General features: G+C 40.0%; 1 protein-coding gene across 5 annotated transcripts in view; it reads left to right on the top strand.

Moving 5' to 3' along the window:
- PLCB1 (phospholipase C beta 1) overlaps nt 1-18915 on the top strand; it is an 848015-nt gene that overhangs the window by 564121 nt on the left and 264979 nt on the right. For all 5 annotated transcript variants that reach the window (XM_062203876.1, XM_062203874.1, XM_062203875.1 and 2 more), the window contains exon 10: nt 17526-17672. In XM_062203876.1, the coding sequence (XP_062059860.1) occupies nt 17526-17672 (147 nt within the window). The remainder of the gene's footprint in view (nt 1-17525; nt 17673-18915) is intronic.

Raw genomic sequence — 18915 nt, 5'->3', positions numbered from 1 at the left:
GGTGATGTCACTCTTGTCATGGAGGCATCTCACGGAAAGAGGGAGCACACCTATGTGTGTCTCATCTGGTCTCTCTTTTACTTCTTACAAATCAATGATGAGGTCTCTATCCTGATGACCCTTCCTAATGAGGATCACCTCTCAAAGCCTCACCTCCAAATACTTTAGTCAGATAAGTCTCTACTCTGTTTATACCACACACTGGTGATTAAATGTCAACACATGAAAATATGGAAAGACACTCAAATTATTTCCAAACCATCACACATGTATAAAACATAGTGCAGTGACTCCAGGGTTGGAAACCAAATGATAAACCAACAAAGTCCACTGACTATACAAAAACACAGTGCTTGTTGCCGTAGATGATAGGAAAGTTTAAGCCCAAGCAGAGATACTTGAAAAAGGGAACATTTAATAGATAGTTTCTGAAAGCAGGCAAATAGATTGGTGAGCCATGAGATATTAATGCTATCTGCACTTACCCTCTTCGAGCTGGTCTAACAGAATTCACAAGAGTCACAGCACCAAGAATAAATATGAGCCAAGAAATAGCTTCTCAGGGTTGTGCTTAGAAGTGATTTAAGGAGGTGGTAAGCCATTGATCTGGTAGTGTTTCTCCATGGTGCTCTGATCTCATTAAAGAGTGAGGACTGAAAGATGATGAATGAATTCTCAACCATGGAGTCCCAGTGACATCTAAACATATGAGTGCCAGATACACATAATTGGCATTTGGCTCAATAGAATGTGGTTGGTGCCCGTGCTAGCTGGCAAGCCTGGCAAGCACACTGTCCAGTTTTCCCATCTTGACTGTGTGGTGATTCTATGTGGATTTTTGGGCCATCTGTATTCCAAGGCAAAATTTCACTGTGTGACAGGGCTTTGAAAATGTTATTTGCATGTGTTGGGCTGTCTTTATTTCTTAAGATAACCTGCATGTTTGTTTTTTTTTTTTTTAGCAAAACCCACAAAACAAGATCACATCTTCTGTTGGCATTTCTCTTGTCTTCTCATTGGCATAATGAGTCTCCTATTGTATTTTGTTTTTCTTCCTAAAAGCTTGATTCACAGTTAGAGAAGAAAAATGCTAGAGGATATCTTTAAATGACTTGCAGAGATTAGAATGTAAATTAAGTCTGGAAAAGAATTTTGGAACTTAATAGACAAATTCAAATCAAACAGCTAATCCTCACGTTTCTGCCAGATGGGTCATTTGTCCGCCAGAGCCCAGCTTCTTTTTAACAGAAAGATTAAAGTCGCTCGTTTTAGAGAGATAAGTAAGTCACCGGATAAACTCTTCCTTGGTCACATGCAGGGCTATTTTTAGGACTAATGGAGAATGGCGAGATTGAAGCCAGCTGCCAAGGAGGCAAGACACACCCCTTTTCATTATCTCTGCCCCCCATCCAGGCTAGAACTGGAAGAATTATATGAGTAAACATCATCTGTGGCACCCACCACCGTCTGTCTTCATTACTCCTGATGTAGTCTTCAGGTCCACTTTTCACACCAAATACCTCTATGCTCCCAGACAAGTTGCTTCCCTAAGCCTCAGCTGCCTCAATTAAAAATGAGAATTTAAAAGTACCTCTCTCATAGTATTTCTATGCCCGGCATGTGGCCAGTACTCGGTAATGGTAACTCCTATTATTATCATTATCATCATTATGTAGCTTCTATTGTTAGACAATGCAGGAAATCTTCTATAGCAGCGTGGCTTGGTGGTAAATTGCATGCAGCACACTCCCTGATTGCCAGAGCTTCAGTCACAATGAATTCACTTATGAGTTGTATGACTTTGAGCAAGCTGTTTGACTCAGGTTTCCCTTCTATAAAATAGGCACAGGGGCTGGTGTTGAGCTGCAGCAGATTAAGCCACCACTGACATCCCATAGCTGTATGCTGATTTGAGTCCCAGCTGCTCTGCTTCTGATTTACAGCCTGATAATGCACCTGAGAAAGCAGTAGATGGCCCAAGTACTTGGGTCCATGCCACCCATGTGGGAGACAAGGATATAATTACTGGTTCCTGGCTCTGACCTGGTCCAGACTTCACTGTTGTGTCCATTTGGAAAGTGAACCAATTGATGGAAGATCTCTTTTTCTACCCCTCTTCCTCGCTTTATTAAATGAACAAATGAATGAATGAATAGCTTTTTAAAAAAAAACAGACATAAAAGTAGTACCTGGTATCAAGAGGATGAAATGGAATAATATGGGGTGGGTGCTGTGGCACAGTGGGTTAAACCACTGCCTGCATGACCAGCATCCCATATGGCACCAGTTTAAGCACCAGCTGCTCCACTTTTGATCTAGCTCCCTGCTAATGCACCTGGGAAAGCAACGGAAGATGGCTCAAATCTTTGGGCCCCACCACCCATTTGGGAGACCCAGAAGAACTTATGGCTCCTTACTTTAGCCTGTCCCAGCCCTAGTTGACGTGGCCATTTGGGGGAGTGAACCAATAGATGGAAGATATCAGTTTCTCTCTCTCTCCCTCCCTCCTTCTTCCTCTCTTCATCTTGAACCAGAACCCAAATGGGATGCCAGCACTGTCGGACAGGGCTTTAACTCACTATGCCACAGCGCCCACCCCAACCCTCTCTTCCTCTCTTCCTCTCTCTCTAACCCTGCCTTTCAAATGAAATAAATCTTTATAAATGGGTTAATATTTACATATGCAAAGCAGCATGTAAAGGTTTGTTGAACAATACACTGGAAATAGATTCAATTCATGAAACTGTTGTAAAAGGATTTTTCTCTTTTCCTTCTCTTCCTATTCTGCATGCACTTGTGCAATAGTATTTCCTTTTAAGTCAGATCCATTATTTTTTAAAAAGGAATACCACATGTATCAACATGGCCAGCCACATTTCCTTCTGTTAAACCTCTACAGCACTTTTTCTTCTGCAGTTCACTGCTGCTGCCTCACATCTACTTTTAGGAGGAGCCCAGGAGCAATTCCATGTTATTTCTTTGATGCCATGATGGGGTCATTTCCTAGGTAATCACTACTGGTAAGAAGTGCATACCAAGCAGGAAAGAACCTGACTGGGGAACTTTCCAGGCACCTTAGTAATGTGATGCAAAACTTATTTAGAGACCATCTTTCAGTGGTGCCCTGTTGTGTACTTTTTCCCTCCCCTGGGTCAAGGAGTACATGGAAAGTATAATCAGAGAGGATAGTGCTAAGGACTTAACCACTGACTCAGAAGTTGCATTTAAAGGTGTTATTGAAAGTCATGTTCATAAGCTCTGTGTAGAAGGTGAGGACCTATGGATTTATTTTCAATAAAGCATTTATTGTTAGTTTATAGGGCACTGGACCAGAGCTGAGCGAAGGAAGTTAAGAGGAATAGGGCATTGATAGAGCAGTAGCTTGCCATGTGCAATGTAATGAAGCATAGACAACTCATACCATTTAAGGATTGATTAGCTCTCTGCTGAATTATTCCAGTCCCCTTCTCTGGTCTGGCTTTGGTCATCAAATTTTTCCAGAGCTTCTCCTAGATGTGAGGACAAAGAAGCCTTAGTTTAGGAATGCCCTCGGATCCAAGCAGGAAAGTATCCTTTACTTCTTCCTCCTCTAGGAAAAGGTGGAGTGCTCTATTACTGCCTGATTTAGAGAGGAGTAAGAAGGACTTTGGAAGGACAAGGAAGAAAGTATCCAATTGAACACACAATTTATTACAAGGACAGATTTTAGTTAGAAAAGCCTCCTTAATTTTTTTAGATATAGTGGGATGATTTCTGCAGCAGTGGTTTGCAACAAATTGCAACTTCACATGAGAAGCATAGGAAACAGAATCACAAACCTGGACAAAGTTTTCTACTGACTGAATTCACAGGACACATCCCAAAACTGCCACGAGGGGAGCCGTACAAGTCACCAGCACTCAGCACATCTGAAGTCTGTTTGACTTAGCATCACTCATGTAGAAACATGGGGAACTGGCAGCACATTCCTTACACAGTCATCTGTACTTGTTCCTTACAAGCAGCCTCAGTGAAGTTGGCAAGAGAAGCCAACTGGCCCAACCAGTGTCCTGCCTGATAAGCACCTGAGAGCTCAGTTTGTCCTGTGAATCTGATTAGACTCCACCTAGGATACAGCAAGGGAAACCTGGCTGTCACAGTATCCATTCAGTGTCATCTACAGTGAGATATTAGTCACCACATCTTTCCGGTCAAGAGATAACAAGTAGAAGAGAGGCCATTCTACAGTAAACTAATGAGCTGAAGCAGTTTCCCCATTTGATTCAATTGTACCTGAAAAAGTCTAGCATCAAAGTTAAAGTACATCTAACAATTTATGCTTAACAAAAATATCTTCTTTATAGTATAGTAGAAAAATCATTGAACTCTATGATAAACATGGTGGACTGAGCAAAGCTAACTGAACTCCCTAGGAACCACACTAAAACTACATTTAAAGAAATATTTTGAAATCATAATCTACAAGGTTGAGGATAATAAGATAAGAGGTAGCAATCATATAATTTAAGCAGTTGGCTGTGTATTTACAGCTGTAAAAAAAATGAGAAACTGATCAAAGACAAGCCATGTAAAAAGCTTGGAACCAACCTAAGTTATCACATAAAAACCTTAAAATTTTCAGGCATTGATGAAGTCACATTCTAGTTGTTCGAGGACAACTAACCACCGTCTAAGAAATAGCCACCAGCTCGACCTGAGAGAGATGAGGGGTTTGTTCTCTGGAGACGGAATAATAGAGGGACTAAGGATGATACAAGACACAGGTGAAGGCAGGGCTACCATTTTGATATCAAGGAGATAAAGTGGTCACAAGCTTGCCACATACTCAGACTCCAGCCATCTACCACAATTTGTCCCCAGAAAGCTGACATCCAGGAGACCTTTCTTTTCTCTCCTGGAAGAGATTAAAATGTCTCTTGGGTCTCTGATCAGTTCAAGCAGGAAGACATAAAGATATCAACACTAAAGTTTATTCCAAAAGACAGAGAAATCCCTCTACAGTGATATCAATCCTCATATCTTTCATAGCCACCAATGCATGCAAAATTCAATCACCTTTCAGTCTGCCAATTTGAAAAAGGAACAGAGAGTTAAAGGTTAATAAACATGAGGAAAATTCCTTCTAAAAAAGAAGATATAGGAAAAGGGTAACTTTGTAAAAAACATAAACTAGATATTGAGAATTCTTTAAAGATATATTATTACTGTCTTCAAAAAACAAATAACCATATTGCATCCATGAAAACAGAATGCAATTTTTAAGGAAGTGAGAATGTAAACTAGCTCTCAGATTTTACAAAGGGTACCAAACACCAAAAGAAGACCTAGAAATGAAACTTAGGAAATCTCTCAGAAAACAGAGCAAAGAAATGAAGTGAAAAATTTGGAGAGAAAAAGCACAAAATATTTAAATCTAGCTAAATAATATTCCAAAAAGAGAGAAGAGAGAAAACTATACTGGAATTAATTCATAAACATTTTTCCAAACTAACGGACAAAAGCTTTCAAACCAAAAGATTCCAACATATGCCCAACACAGAGGATAAAGATAAACCCACACCAAAGAACACTGTTGTGAAATTTCCAGGAACTAGAATCAAAGATGCTAGAAACTTACAGAGAGATAAAACATAAAAGATTAAAAGAGACCACATACCTGTTTTTAGGGTGGTAAATTTTCAAATTTTCAAACCTCTCAAAAGGCACACTAGTAATAGAGACTGAAGCAAATTATCCCACAAAAACATAAAAGAACAAAGGTTTCCTATCTAGAATTATACCTAGCACAATTAGCAATGAAGTGCACAAGTATAAGCCTTTTTTTCAACAAGCAGCGCTCAAGAAATTTCACATGTATGAACCATTTCTCCAGAAATTACTGACAAATATGTGAAAAGATAGCCATGAAAGAGCAAGGCACAAAATAAAAGAAATATAGCATAGAATAGAAGTGAATGAAATGGAAATTGCTCAACCTAGATTGGAGCAAGTCAGAAGTCTTCAGGTGGCCGGCGCCACGGCTCAATAGGCTAATCCACCACCTTGCGGCGCCGGCACACCGGGTTCTAGTCCCAGTCGGGGCGCCAGATTCTGTCCCGGTTGCTCCTCTTCCAGGCCAGCTCTCTGCTGTGGCCAGGGAGTGCAGTGGAGGATGGCCCAAGTGCTTGGGCCCTACACCCCATGGGAGACCAGGAGAAGCACCTGGTTCCTGCCTTCGGATCAGCGCGGTGCGCCGGCCGTTGGAGGGTAAACCAACGGCAAAGGAAGACCTTTCTCTCTGTCTCTCTCTCTCTCACTGTCCACTCTGCCTGTCAAAAATAAAAAATAAAAATAAAAAATAATTTTAAAAAAAGTCTTCAGGAAGATCTTCAAGAGAATGTCACAGGGAAAAAAAAAGTCTCAACATATTACAAAGAGATTTAGCTTATTAGTAGACAATTTGGAGTTGGAGATATGTACAAAGAAATTAATGAGATGGCAAAACAAGATAATTATTAGCTACAGATAAAACAAAAAGTTGTGCACAAAAAAGTATTTATTAGGTTAACATATGACTCAACTCTAAGTAGAATACGTAGTCTTGATAATTTAAAGACTGAATGCAAATCTAACCAAATTATAATTATCTCAGAAAGATGGGAATGTGTGTGTGTGAGCTATGGAGACAGAGACAAGAAAGAGCAATATCCTCATCTTCCATGATGGAAAGTCAAAAAGTACCAATGCAAATCTAACACTTTGAGATATAGAAGTAGATACCAAACGCATAGGCTAAAAGATTCTAAAGTGTTTCTAATCAGGGCAAAATGAGGAAACTTTTTCTACCAATTCTCTTTGTGAAAGTAGTTCTAGGGAGCAGATGTAGAAATAGTTCTAAATTTTTTTTTAACTTTTATTTAATGAATATAAATTTCCAGTGTACAGCTTATGGATTACAATGGCTTCCCCCCCCCATAACTTCCCTCCCACCCACAACCCTCCCCTCTCCCGCTCCCTCTCCCCTTCCATTTGCATCAAGATTCATTTTCAATTCTTTTTATATACAGAAGATCAATTTAGTATAAAGATTTCAACAGTTTGCACCCACATAGAAACACAAAGTGAAACATACTGTTTGAGTACTAGCTATAGCATTAAATCACAATGTACAGCACATTAAGGACAGAGATCCCACATGAGGAGCAAGTGCACAGTGGCTCCTGTTGTTGACCCAACAAATTGACACTCTAGTTTATGGCGCCAGTAACCATCCTAGGCTGTCGTCATGAGTTGCCAAGGCTATGGAAGCCTTCCAAGTTTGCCGACTCTGATCATATTTAGACAAGGTCATAAAAGACAGAGTGAGGATAGTAACCAATGATCCTAAGAGTGGCATTTACCAGGTTTGAACAATTATACAGCATTAAGTGGGGAAGAGGACCATCAGTACCATCTCAGTACCAACTGAGAGAAAGTATGGTTAACTGAGGTTACTAAAAAGAAAAAGCAATTCAAATCAATTGGCAATCTACAAAAAGAGTTAAAGATTTTAAAAGCTATTATTAAAATTGCTATATTGGTCTATTATGCTATATTATATGTGTGTACATATTGTATGTCCACATGGGGAAATTTTATTAAGAGTTTTATTTTAAATGGCTTATAGATAAGATTGTCCATAAATTTAAGCTGCTAAAATCAATCAAAGATACATTTTAATTTGTGGGACCTGAATCTGTGTATCATATGTTTTAGACTTGTTGATAGAAAGAAACTAAAAACATTTTAGATGGTTGTGCTTAAGTTTACTGGCTAAACAAACTACACCATGTTAGATATTGAAGAGGTGTTTTCAAATACATGATTCTTTTTTTTTTTTTTTAAAGAGTTTTTTTTTTTTAATTTTTTTTTTTTTTTATTTTTGACAGGCAGAGTGGATAGTGAGAGAGAGACAGAGAGAAAGGTCTTCCTTTTGCCGTTGGTTCACCCTCCAATGGCCGCCGCGGTAGCGCGCTGCGGCCGGCGCACTGCGCTGATCCGATGGCAGGAGCCAGGTGCTTCTCCTGGTCTCCCATGGGGTGCAGGGCCCAAGCACTTGGGCCATCCTCCACTGCACTCCCTGGCCACAGCAGAGAGCTGGCCTGGAAGAGGGGCAACCGGGACAGGATCGGTGCCCCGACCGGGACTAGAACCCGGTGTGCCGGCGCCGCAAGGCAGAGGATTAGCCTAGTGAGCCGTGGTGCCGGCCTCAAATACATGATTCTTAAAATTTATAGAAGGCATTGGACCTTCTGGTAAATGTTTTCTTAAGTTGTTATCTAATGGTTGAAACGGTTTGCTAAGTATTCATGTGATATTGCTATTGTCAGCAAGCGATCTAGGACTTGCTCCCTCATTTCTCTATTCTAAGCCCAACTTGTTCTTTCATTTCTCTATTCTCTTCAAGGTAGGAAACTAATTCTATTATGAAGGAATCTGTAGGATGCACAATTTAATCTTTAGACCTTATAAAAGAGATGGCTAACATTTTTCTGCAATAGCATAGCCAAAATAAGAACTCAAATAATAATCTCATAGCTAGATTCACTTCGCCATCAGCGAAGTACACAGTAAGTAGAAAAAACCTCCCTTTCAGACCAAAGGGAAAGAAAGTTTTAAAGTGAGAATATAATTTTCCTCATGGGCATTGTCTACCTTAGAAAAACTACTACAGAACATGCCTGTGACTATAGACTTGTAGTTCAGGCCACCGAAGATTAGAGATGGGAAACGGGCACTCCCTTGACTTGCATCCTCTGGTCTGCTTTAACACAAACCAGGAGGAAAAGAAAGCTCGGCATCAAAAGCAATGGGTGGCAGGCCTATTAATGGCTGATCTGTACAGTGATCTGCCCTCAAGGAGACCCAACAGGCCAGTCCACTGCAGTGGCTTTCAATGTGGTAAGCCTGGGCTTCAGCAGAAGTCAGCTTGTGAAGAGCCCTGGCAGCTCTGCCAAGAGTTGGATCACTGGAAATGGACCTGCCCTGGAGTCGAAGGATGCCCAGGTCAGAGCCACAGATCTTATTGGCTCTAAGCTGAAAAGCCCTTCACTCAGCCCAACTTCCAAAGTGACCACTGCAGCTGAGGGGATGGTCAAGTAGGGTCAGCAACATTGCAGGCAGAACTGTAAATTTCTTGTTAGAGATGCCACCTGCCTTTACCTGGCCAGCTCTCCTCCCAGGCCAGCCAAGTAATGAAAGTCAACAGAAATAGTTCTAAATTTAGGCAACAACCCTTAGCCTCTGAACTGTGCTTCTTGACCCACAATCATCCCCTACAGTGACATCAGTGCATCAAGTGCACACAAGTGACTTCTTAGCTCTAATTTGTTGACTCCATTTGGTGACGACAATCAGCCCCTCCCTATTCTTCCAAATTCAGTGCATCAGGAATCAAATTTAGCTGATTTTACTCCATCTCTTGTCAGACCTGGGCAACAGAATACTGAAAGAGAGACAAGCAGAACTAGACCAAAATGAATTGGTCCTCTCAGAAGATTCTTGAAATTTAGATCCCCAAGAAGCCAGAAGGTTCCGAAGTAGCCAACATGAGTTGTATTTTTCCTCTAACTAGGGCTGATTTCCAACTCCAACTTTTTAGCCTTAGGATAGTGAATGAATAGAAGTCAGAACCAATCATAAAAAGAAATCAAGTAGGAATTTTGCATACTGTGTTCTTAAGTTCTTGAAGGACAAGACTGATGGATACATTGGTGGTTGCTGTCAAGACCCTTGCCAGATAAAGGTAGACCCTCCATAATGTTTGTTCATCAATAATGACTTGCAAGGAATTCCCAAGCTCCAGGGTGAATTCAAGACATCTTGCTCTTCCTGAAAAGACTTGAACTGAAGACATTTTTCCCACGTGCCTGGAACAGGAAGGTCAGCCCAGGAAGTTCTGTTGGAAATGATTTCCTAGAAGCCAATAGATAAAGTTATCAGAACACATGAAGCTGGAACAACCATTTCATAAAACTCTTCTAGAAAATTCATCAGGTCGGCTGGCGCCATGGCTCACTTGCCCCTTCTACCTGCCCTTTAAAAAGCATACATGAGCCGGCGCTGCGGCTCACTAGGCTAATCCTCCACCTGCGGCGCTGGCACCCCGGGTTCTAGTCCTGGTCGGGGTGCCAAATTCTGTCCCGGTTGCTCCTCTTCCAGTCCAGCTCTCTGCTGTGGCCCAGGAAGGCAGTGGAGGAAGGCCCAAATGCTTGGGCCCTCCACCCGCGTGGGAGACCAGGAGGAAGCACCTGGCTCCTGGCTTCGGATCGGCGCAGCACCGGCCGTAGAAGCCATTTGAGGGGTGAACCAACAGAAGGAAGACCTTTCTCTCTGTCTCTCTCTCACTGTCTCTAACTCTCTCTCTCTGTCTCTCTCTCTCACTGTCTAACTCTGCCTGACAAAAAGAAAGAAAGAAAGAAAGAAAGAAAGAAAGAAAGAAAGAAAGAAAGAAAGAAAGAAAGAAAGAAAGAAAGAAAATTCATCAGGTCTGTTCTCCCAAACTCTTTCTGGACAAAAATTTCTCTTGTTTCCTGGTTGTCCTCAAGGTCAGTGGGATGGCCCCAGGTGTACAGATGGCATCAGAGTAGTCCATTCCCTAGTAAATACTCAAGGACGTTTTGCATGCGCTTGTATGCATGTGTGATACCCAGCAAAGTATCACTGCATACACTGTAAGGTCTTGAAGGATAATTTCAATGATCTCTGGAAGGCATAATTTGGAATTTATGTCTTCCTGACATCTTCAGGAGCCCATCTCAGAGCCTCAGCCATCATCTGCCCCAGGGAAAGGAGAGAGAGCCAGAACAACCAAGCAATACAGTGAATGGATATGGCATTTGTGCAAAGCCGCATGGCATTTGAGAGTTTCTTTCCAGCAAAGATAGTGCTGAAGAATGACGAAACATAGAAGTAGCCACTGGGGACCATCAGGTTGTCAGGAAAGTTTTCTCTCGTGTCTCTTTGAAGATGATTCCTTCCCACTAAGGTCAGATCTTTTCCTCTTCTGCAACACAGTTTCCTTTTCCGTTGACTATCAGAACTTCTTTAGAATGGCATCTAAGAACAATGCTTTTCCCATTTCGTGAAGGGTTTACATTTTTCCTACTTTGGATCTAAATACTTCAGACTGTATGTATACTAAAGATGATTTGTAGGTGATAGTCTATGATTGACATGTCCAATAAGAAGCTTATCTATCTTTTTTTTTTTTTTGACAGGCAGAGTGGACAGTGAGAGAGAGACAGAGAGAAAGGTCTCCCTTTGCCGTCGGTTCACCCTCCAATGGCCGCCGCGGTAGGCGCACTGCGGCCGGCGCACTGCGCTGTTCCGAAGGCAGGAACCAGGTGCTTCTCCTGGTCTCCCATGGGGTGCAGGGCCCAAGCACTTGGGCCATCCTCCACTGCACTCCCTGGCCACAGCAGAGAGCTGGCCTGGAAGAGGGGCAACCGGGACAGGATCGGTGCCCTGACCGGGACTAGAACCCGGTGTGCCGGCACCGCAAGGCGGAGGATTAGCCTGTTAAGCCACGGCACTGGCTTATCTATCTTTTTTTTTTTTTAACTTTTATTTAATGAATATAAATTTCCAAAGTACAGCTTATGGATTACAATGGCTTTTTCCCCCCCATGACTTCCCTCCCACCTGCAACCCTCCCCTCTCCCGCTTCCTCTACCCTTCCATTCACATCAAGATTCTTTTTTTTTTTTTTTTTAATTTTTGACAGGCAGAGTGGACAGTGAGAGAGAGAGAGAGAGACAGAGAGAAAGGTCTTCCTTTGCCGTTGGTTCACCCTCCAATGCCCGCCACGGCCGGCGCACTGCGGCCAGCGCACCATGCTGATCCAAAGGCAGGAGCCAGGTGCTTCTGGTCTCCCATGTGGGTGCAGGGCCCAAACACTTGGGCCATCCTCCTCTGCACTCCCTGGCCACAGCAGAGAGCTGACCTGGAAGAGGGGCAACCGGGACAGAATCCGGCGCCCCGACCAGGACTAGAACCCGGTGTGCCGGCACCGCAGGGTGAAGGATTAGCCTGTTGAGCCATGGCGCAGGCCAAGATTCATTTTCAATTATCTTTATATACAGAAGATCAATTTAGCATATATTAAGTAAAGATTTTAACGGTTTGCACCCACACAGAAACACAAAGTGTAAAATACTGTTTGAGTACTAGCTGTAGCATTAAATCACAATGTACAGCACATTAAGGACAGAGATCCTACGTGAGGAGTAAGTGCACAGTGACTCCTGTTGTTGACTTAACAAATTGACACTCTTGTTTATGGCGTCAGTAATCACCCTAGGTTCTTGTCATGAGTTGCCAAGGCTTATCTATCTTTTATTAAGAAAACAGGTAGGCCGGTGCCACAGCTCACTAGGCTAATCCTCTACCTGCGGCGCCGGTACTCTGGGTTCTAGTCCCGGTTGGGGCGCCGGTTCTGTCTTGGTTGCTCCTCTTCCAGTCTAGCTCTCTGCTGTGGCCCGAGAAGGCAGTGGAGGATGTCCTAAGTGCTTGGGCCCTGCACCCGCATGGGAGACCAGGAGGAAGCACCTGGACTTGAATTTTATCCTTGTGGACTGACCTTACACTTCTGAAGTTAATTTCTCCTCCTGTTGGTTTTACTCCAGAAAATGGTAGCATTGCTTCTCATTATGCTTTGATGCTTCATAATCTCATTCTAATATGAAATGATTGTGTTTTAGTTAAGCTTATAATTATCTCTAACATATTAGCTCGCCTGAATTCATAGATTTTTAGAACTAGAGAAGAATTAAGTGTCCATGTAGTTTACTCGTCTTGTGGCTAAAGAATTTGTCCTTAACCAATCGTTGCTGGCAAGAGTAGAAGTTGAATTTCTTGTGCTGTTACTAATTTTTTTAAGAAAAGCAGTGTGTTTTTCCTACCTCAGTTTTCTATCCTTCTGTGTCCTTCAGTTTTCCATCCTGTGTTTCTCAGTGGTTCAAAATGTATATATTATAAACAATTTTATGAACAGTGCAAGGTTAATTTAAAAAACTGGAATATTCAAGTTGACAGCAAGAGCAGTATTCCAGATGTAAGATACATGGAAGGGAGAAAAATCCTCTGAAAATCTGTTCTCTATCTCTAAGAATTTACTAGTCAAAACTGGTTTTTGAGGGTAATTCATTATGTCAAAACATCTGCATTTTTGAAAATGAACTCCTGACCCCTTAGCTTATGCCTAGATTGCAAACTAGGCTCTAAAAATTCCTTCATGGAGGATTCCTTAATCATTTCATACAATTATAAATAATCCTCACACTGATGAACCTAACTCTTGTTTTTCCGATTATTTTAATCTGTGCTAAAATTAATGTTAGAATTTTTAATTTCTATGAAATACCAAAGGTAGAGAAGATAACTCAAAATATTATGGTTTAATTGATGTGTAGAATATTAACTAGCTTTGTATTTAATCTGGAAATATTTATCAAAAAGAATATATATATATGCATATTATATCAATGTCTTATAGCCTCTAAATGGCTTTATCATCTTCCTGGTTTCATAATTAGTGAAATAAACTTTGACACAGTCTTTGGCATGTCGCAAATCATGTCTTGGTCTGAATTATAACATTTTCACTGGAGGGTGACGAGTATGTGGCTTGTATGCATTCACATTTCTGATCTGCACCATAAAAATTAATCACAAACATGTTTGGATCTCTCTCTACTCAAGTGCCCAAAAGTCACTAACAATAAATTGGAATTTGTTTCAAAGTTAAAATTCATTTGTCCTCTTTGACCTATTAACATGTTTTACCTTAACTGCTATTCAGACTTATCAGACAAAAGTATATTTATTCCTGCAAGGTAACAGTTATAAACAGCCTTAGGATCAAGTCCAGCATCATAAAGATGCATGTTAAGTCACAAAACATTTTATTGTTGTACTGTGATTTACATGCCTTCAGAAGAAACTTACACTTGTCCAACTTACCAGTAAACTGACAACTAAAACTGTTAACTCCCCTGCCCCCCTCCCTGATATGCACATTCATCTAGCTGTTATATTACTGCTTTTTTTATGGCCTCTGAAGATACATGCATTTATTTCTTGTCTCCTGAGGAAGCTGTATTAGACATTGAGTTGTATGAAATTGCCATTTCATAAGTTGAAATGCCCAACATTAACAATCTCATATGATTTAATATAATCAAAAAGCAGGAATCAAACAAAATTGTGCTCCTGTTGGTGATCTCCCAGTTTCCACCTATCTATTCTCTATTTTAAATCACTATAATCATCCAAAAGAATTGGTGATCTAACACTTCCTTGACACAAAGCATCATGGTAAACTCCAAGGGTGACAAAAGATGCAAGAGCACACCTTATTTTGAAGGTGCTCATGCCTGGTGTTCAAGGTGAGTGATGTGCTATAAGATTATGAGCCATTTGCAGATAGAGACTGTGTTTCACTATGCTTTATTTTTCTGTGTATTTCGCATGTGGCAGGTAGTCAATAAATCTTTGCTAAAAGAGTGAAAGGTGGGGAGAGAGACAAAAAGAAGGAAAACAGGAAAGGTGAAAGGAAAACAGAACTTAGTTTAAGAAGTACCTGAAAAGTGGATTTGTCAAAGAAAAAAGGAGAGCTACAAAGAAATTCAATTTTTTAAAACATTTGCTTCTAAATGAGTTTTATACTCCAAAATATTTTAAGCCATTTATTGAAATTGCTTTGACCCTAAGTTGACTTTGGTTCAAATATTGAAGTGAGTGCAAAGAGGTATGTGCATTCTACCATCAGTGCATTTCCAGGATTTATTTGTTTGAGAGGCAGAGAGAGAGAGAGATAGGTCTTCCATCCATTAGTTCTCTTCCCCAGATGGCTGCAACAGCTGGAACTAGGCCAAAGCCAGAACCAGGAGCTGCTTATGGGTCTCCCACATGGGTGCAGGGGCCAAGGATTTGGGCCAACTGCTGCTTTTCCCAGAACATAGCAGAGAGCTGGATTAGAAGTGGAGCAGTGGGGACTCAAACCAGTGCCCATATGGGATGCTGGCATTGCATACTCACTACAGCAGGGTGCCAGCCCTGATCAATACATTTTAAACAGGAGGCTTCAAGAGCAGTAACTAGTAATCTCATCAATAGCAACATGATCAGGAAGGTTTCTCTGAGATGTGTTACTTGAAGCCATGAATAATGGTATCTATTAAAAATTGTCCACCACAAATATGAAAATATAAGGAGCTTTGTACTTCTCCCTTATTTAAAAAAAAAAAAATCTATTTCAAAGGCAGAGTTACAGAGAGGCAGAGAGAATCTTCGATCTGCTGGTTCACTCCCCAAATGTCTATAATAGCCAGAGCTGGGGCTGTTCAAAGCCAGGAGCCAAGAGCTTCTTCTAGATTTCCACCTAGTTCCATGGGTCCAAGCACTTGGACTATCCTCAACTGTGTTCCCAGGCACACTATCAGGGAGCTAGATTGGAAATGGAGTAGCCAGGACTCAAACCAGTGTCCATATGGAATGCTGGCGTCAGAGACGGAAGTTCTACCTACTGCTATGCCCCAATGCCAGCCCCTATATTTCTCATTTCTATTACAAGACACCTTCTTAGCTCTTTCTTTTCCTTTTATCATTATTGAAATTATAAAGGTGTATGGTAGGAGTAATTTTTAAGTAGTTTTTGGGGCAAATAATTATTTTTATTTAAAACTTTATTTAGGAAGATTTTTTTCTTTATAAAAGAGCCACTATCAAACTAACCAAAAACTAATTTTACTTATGTCTTTATTCATTCCTAGACAATATTAAAATAGATTTCACTTTAGGGTTCCCAGAATTTGGGAAAAGTATTAATTAGTCACCTTGAGAAATTTGTTGGTTGTGTAAAACTTTTTGCTGTGGCAAAGAGTCAGGCCTAGCTTTTCCATTTGCATATGTTACATCCTTTCCTTATCATTCAGGGGAAAAAAATGGTGCTCCAATCAATCAAAATGAATAGTTGTTTTTAGCTATAAATTTGATAGTAGGGATGCTGAGTAGGAAAATACAAACTTTTACATATTATTTGTGAGCCAATTGCTAGAACTTTAACAGAAAGGGAATTGGTTATGCATATTAAAAACCTTAAAAATACAAATACTTTTTGAATCAGCAATTCCAATTCATGAATTTATCCTAAAATAATTAAGGACATGTACACAAATTTAACTATGAGAGCATTTAATGCAATGTTAGACACACTACTGAAAAAAATAGAAACAATTTTAATAAGTAACAATAGTAGCGTATTACTTAGTCATGTTATACTTTTATATCCTATACTATATAAAATATAAAAGTCTTTGTTAGAGTTAGTATCTTTATGGAATTTTCATATTAAAATGGTCATAACAGATTGTTCAATTAAAATGAGCAAAGATTACTCAAATATATGTACGTGTGATTGAATTTTCATAGTAGAATCATACAACCACATTTTTTTCTCTGGAAGAATGCTAAGATTTTGACAGTATTACCTCTGAAGGAAGAGCAAGTACATTTAGGGAAAAAAGGTTTCTAATTCTTTTCAGTTTTTTTTTTATTTTTAAATAAACATATACTAGTTTATATTAAAACAAACTGAAGAAGAAAAATAACAAGTGCTACCCTCCAACATTTACTGGCAATGCTTTCACTATCCACAGACATGCTGTTGATTTGAGACTTTGATTGCTAGAGTTAAAGAAACAAACTGTGGGTTGGACCAAAAGACTTAAACACAACTCTATATCTGTAGCAATTACTATAATAAAGACAAAGAATTATCTCAACACATGTGGCAAAATATCAAATTGTACATCATAACTATAATTTTTGACAGCTACACCTCAAAAATAAAGCAAGATTTATCTCAACATATAGCATTAATCACCTCAGAAAGGTTGTAACAATAGAAAAATTTCTAAATAGAATCTAAAAGTCAAAGTGGTAGTCAGAGTTTTTCCATTTGAAGTAAAATCATTCTAAATATGAAGTCCAAAGAACTTTTTTAGGAACATTCAATTTTTTATTCCAAGAAGTCTCATATTTGGACATCTGTATTTTCTGTATCAGGAAAAAAGATAATTACTTGAAAACACTTTACACTACTTTAAATTGTAAAACTACTTAGACATAACTGGTTTGATTATAAAACTAAGATATTCATAATAAGAAATTGTCCCAAATTCTATCACCCAGTGACTAACAATGATATTTTGGTGCCTGTCTGCAAATGTTGATCTGATTTTTAAATTTAAAACTAAAGATGGGTGTTTAGCTATTTCAGTCCTGTGAAAAGTCAGTGGAGATCAGATAGCTACATTTTTTTTCTGTTATTTGTGGCACTGCCTACATTAAGATGCAATTGTTTCTACCTTCTACTTTGGACTTAAAAGAGTTTTCTGGCAAAAATAAATAATAAATAAGTAAGTAAGTAAATATATACAATGAACCGGGTACCAGCAGCCCAGTAAATGAATGCATTCACATCTCCTCAACTCTGTTTCCTCCAGGGCAGATATCAGTGGACGGATTTATGCGCTACCTGAGTGGAGAAGAAAATGGAGTTGTTTCACCTGAGAAACTGGATTTGAATGAAGACATGTCTCAACCCCTTTCTCACTATTTCATTAATTCCTCGCACAACACCTACCTCACAGGTATGAATTTCTAGTTCTTTGAGAGTTTCCTTATCTGATCTTACCAAATGTCACCCTTGTTGACAAGTAAAGGTTTGTTTTTTCTGAGAACTCTGGGATCCCACCAACCACCACCAGTCTCCACTCATAAACAGACCAACCACATGTGTGTGAAGCAGTATCATCATTTTCCCATGAACAACTTTTCTAAAGTGTGCCTATAGCTGATGTCTTCAAACTGATGGAATTTTTGTGAAGCTAAACTGATTGTTCAGTGAACTTCAAGCCTTTTATAGCCTACCTGATCCCCTGGGCTGTGTTCTAAAGGAGGGCTCCATGGCCCTTAATAACTTCTGTGAAAAGTGAATTCCTTTTTGCTCAAAGTGGAACAGCCCTTTAGACAAAAACAAATTGACCTGTGAATGACAACTTACATTTCTGAATAAATACGATAAGTAGAAAAAAAGCAATGAATTTCCTAACTAGATCCTAAATTGAACATTTCCATGATTTTTAATATATCATTACGTATAAAACTATTGAAATATATAAATGTATATATTACCTCACCATAGTCATAGTTGAGAATTAAACTTATAATAAATACATATTTTAATTATCAAAATATATATCATTCAGAATATTTTCTGTATGGCAGATCTTTTTTTTTAAGAATAATTTTATTTATTTGAAAGTCAGAGTTACACAGAGAGAGAAGGAGAAGCAGAGAGAGAGAGAGAGAGAGAGAGAGAGAGAGAGGTCTTCCATTCCACTGATTCACTCCCCAAATGACCGCAACGGCCAGAGCTGAGCTGATCTGAAGCCAGGAGCCAGAAGCTCCTCCAGGTCTCCCATGTGGGTGCAGGGGTCCAAGGAGTTGGGTCATCTTCTACTGCTTTCCCAGCCATAGCAGAGAGCTGGATTGGAAGAGGAGCAGCCAGGACTAGAACCAGCACCCATGTGGGATGCCAGCGCTGCAGGCTGTGGCTTTAACCCACTGTGCCACAGCACCGGCCCCAGATCTTTATTTTTTTAAGATGTACTTATTTATTTAAAAGAGTGACAAAGAAAGAGATGTTCCATCTTCGATGCTCACACATCCTGGGCTAGGCCAGGCCTAAGCCAGGAGGCAGGAACTCCATCCAGGTCTCCCACATGGGTGGCAGGAACCCACATACATGGCCATCACTCATTGCCTTCTCAGACACATTAAGATGAAATTGAATCAGAAACAGTTTTGGACAAGAATCCAGGACTCCAAAAT

This window comes from Lepus europaeus, chromosome 10 (assembly GCF_033115175.1).
Source record: "Lepus europaeus isolate LE1 chromosome 10, mLepTim1.pri, whole genome shotgun sequence".
In the NCBI taxonomy this organism is placed as follows: Eukaryota; Metazoa; Chordata; class Mammalia; order Lagomorpha; family Leporidae; genus Lepus; species Lepus europaeus.
The sequence above is the reverse complement of the archived record's forward strand: the minus strand, read 5'-3'. Positions and strand labels throughout refer to the sequence as shown.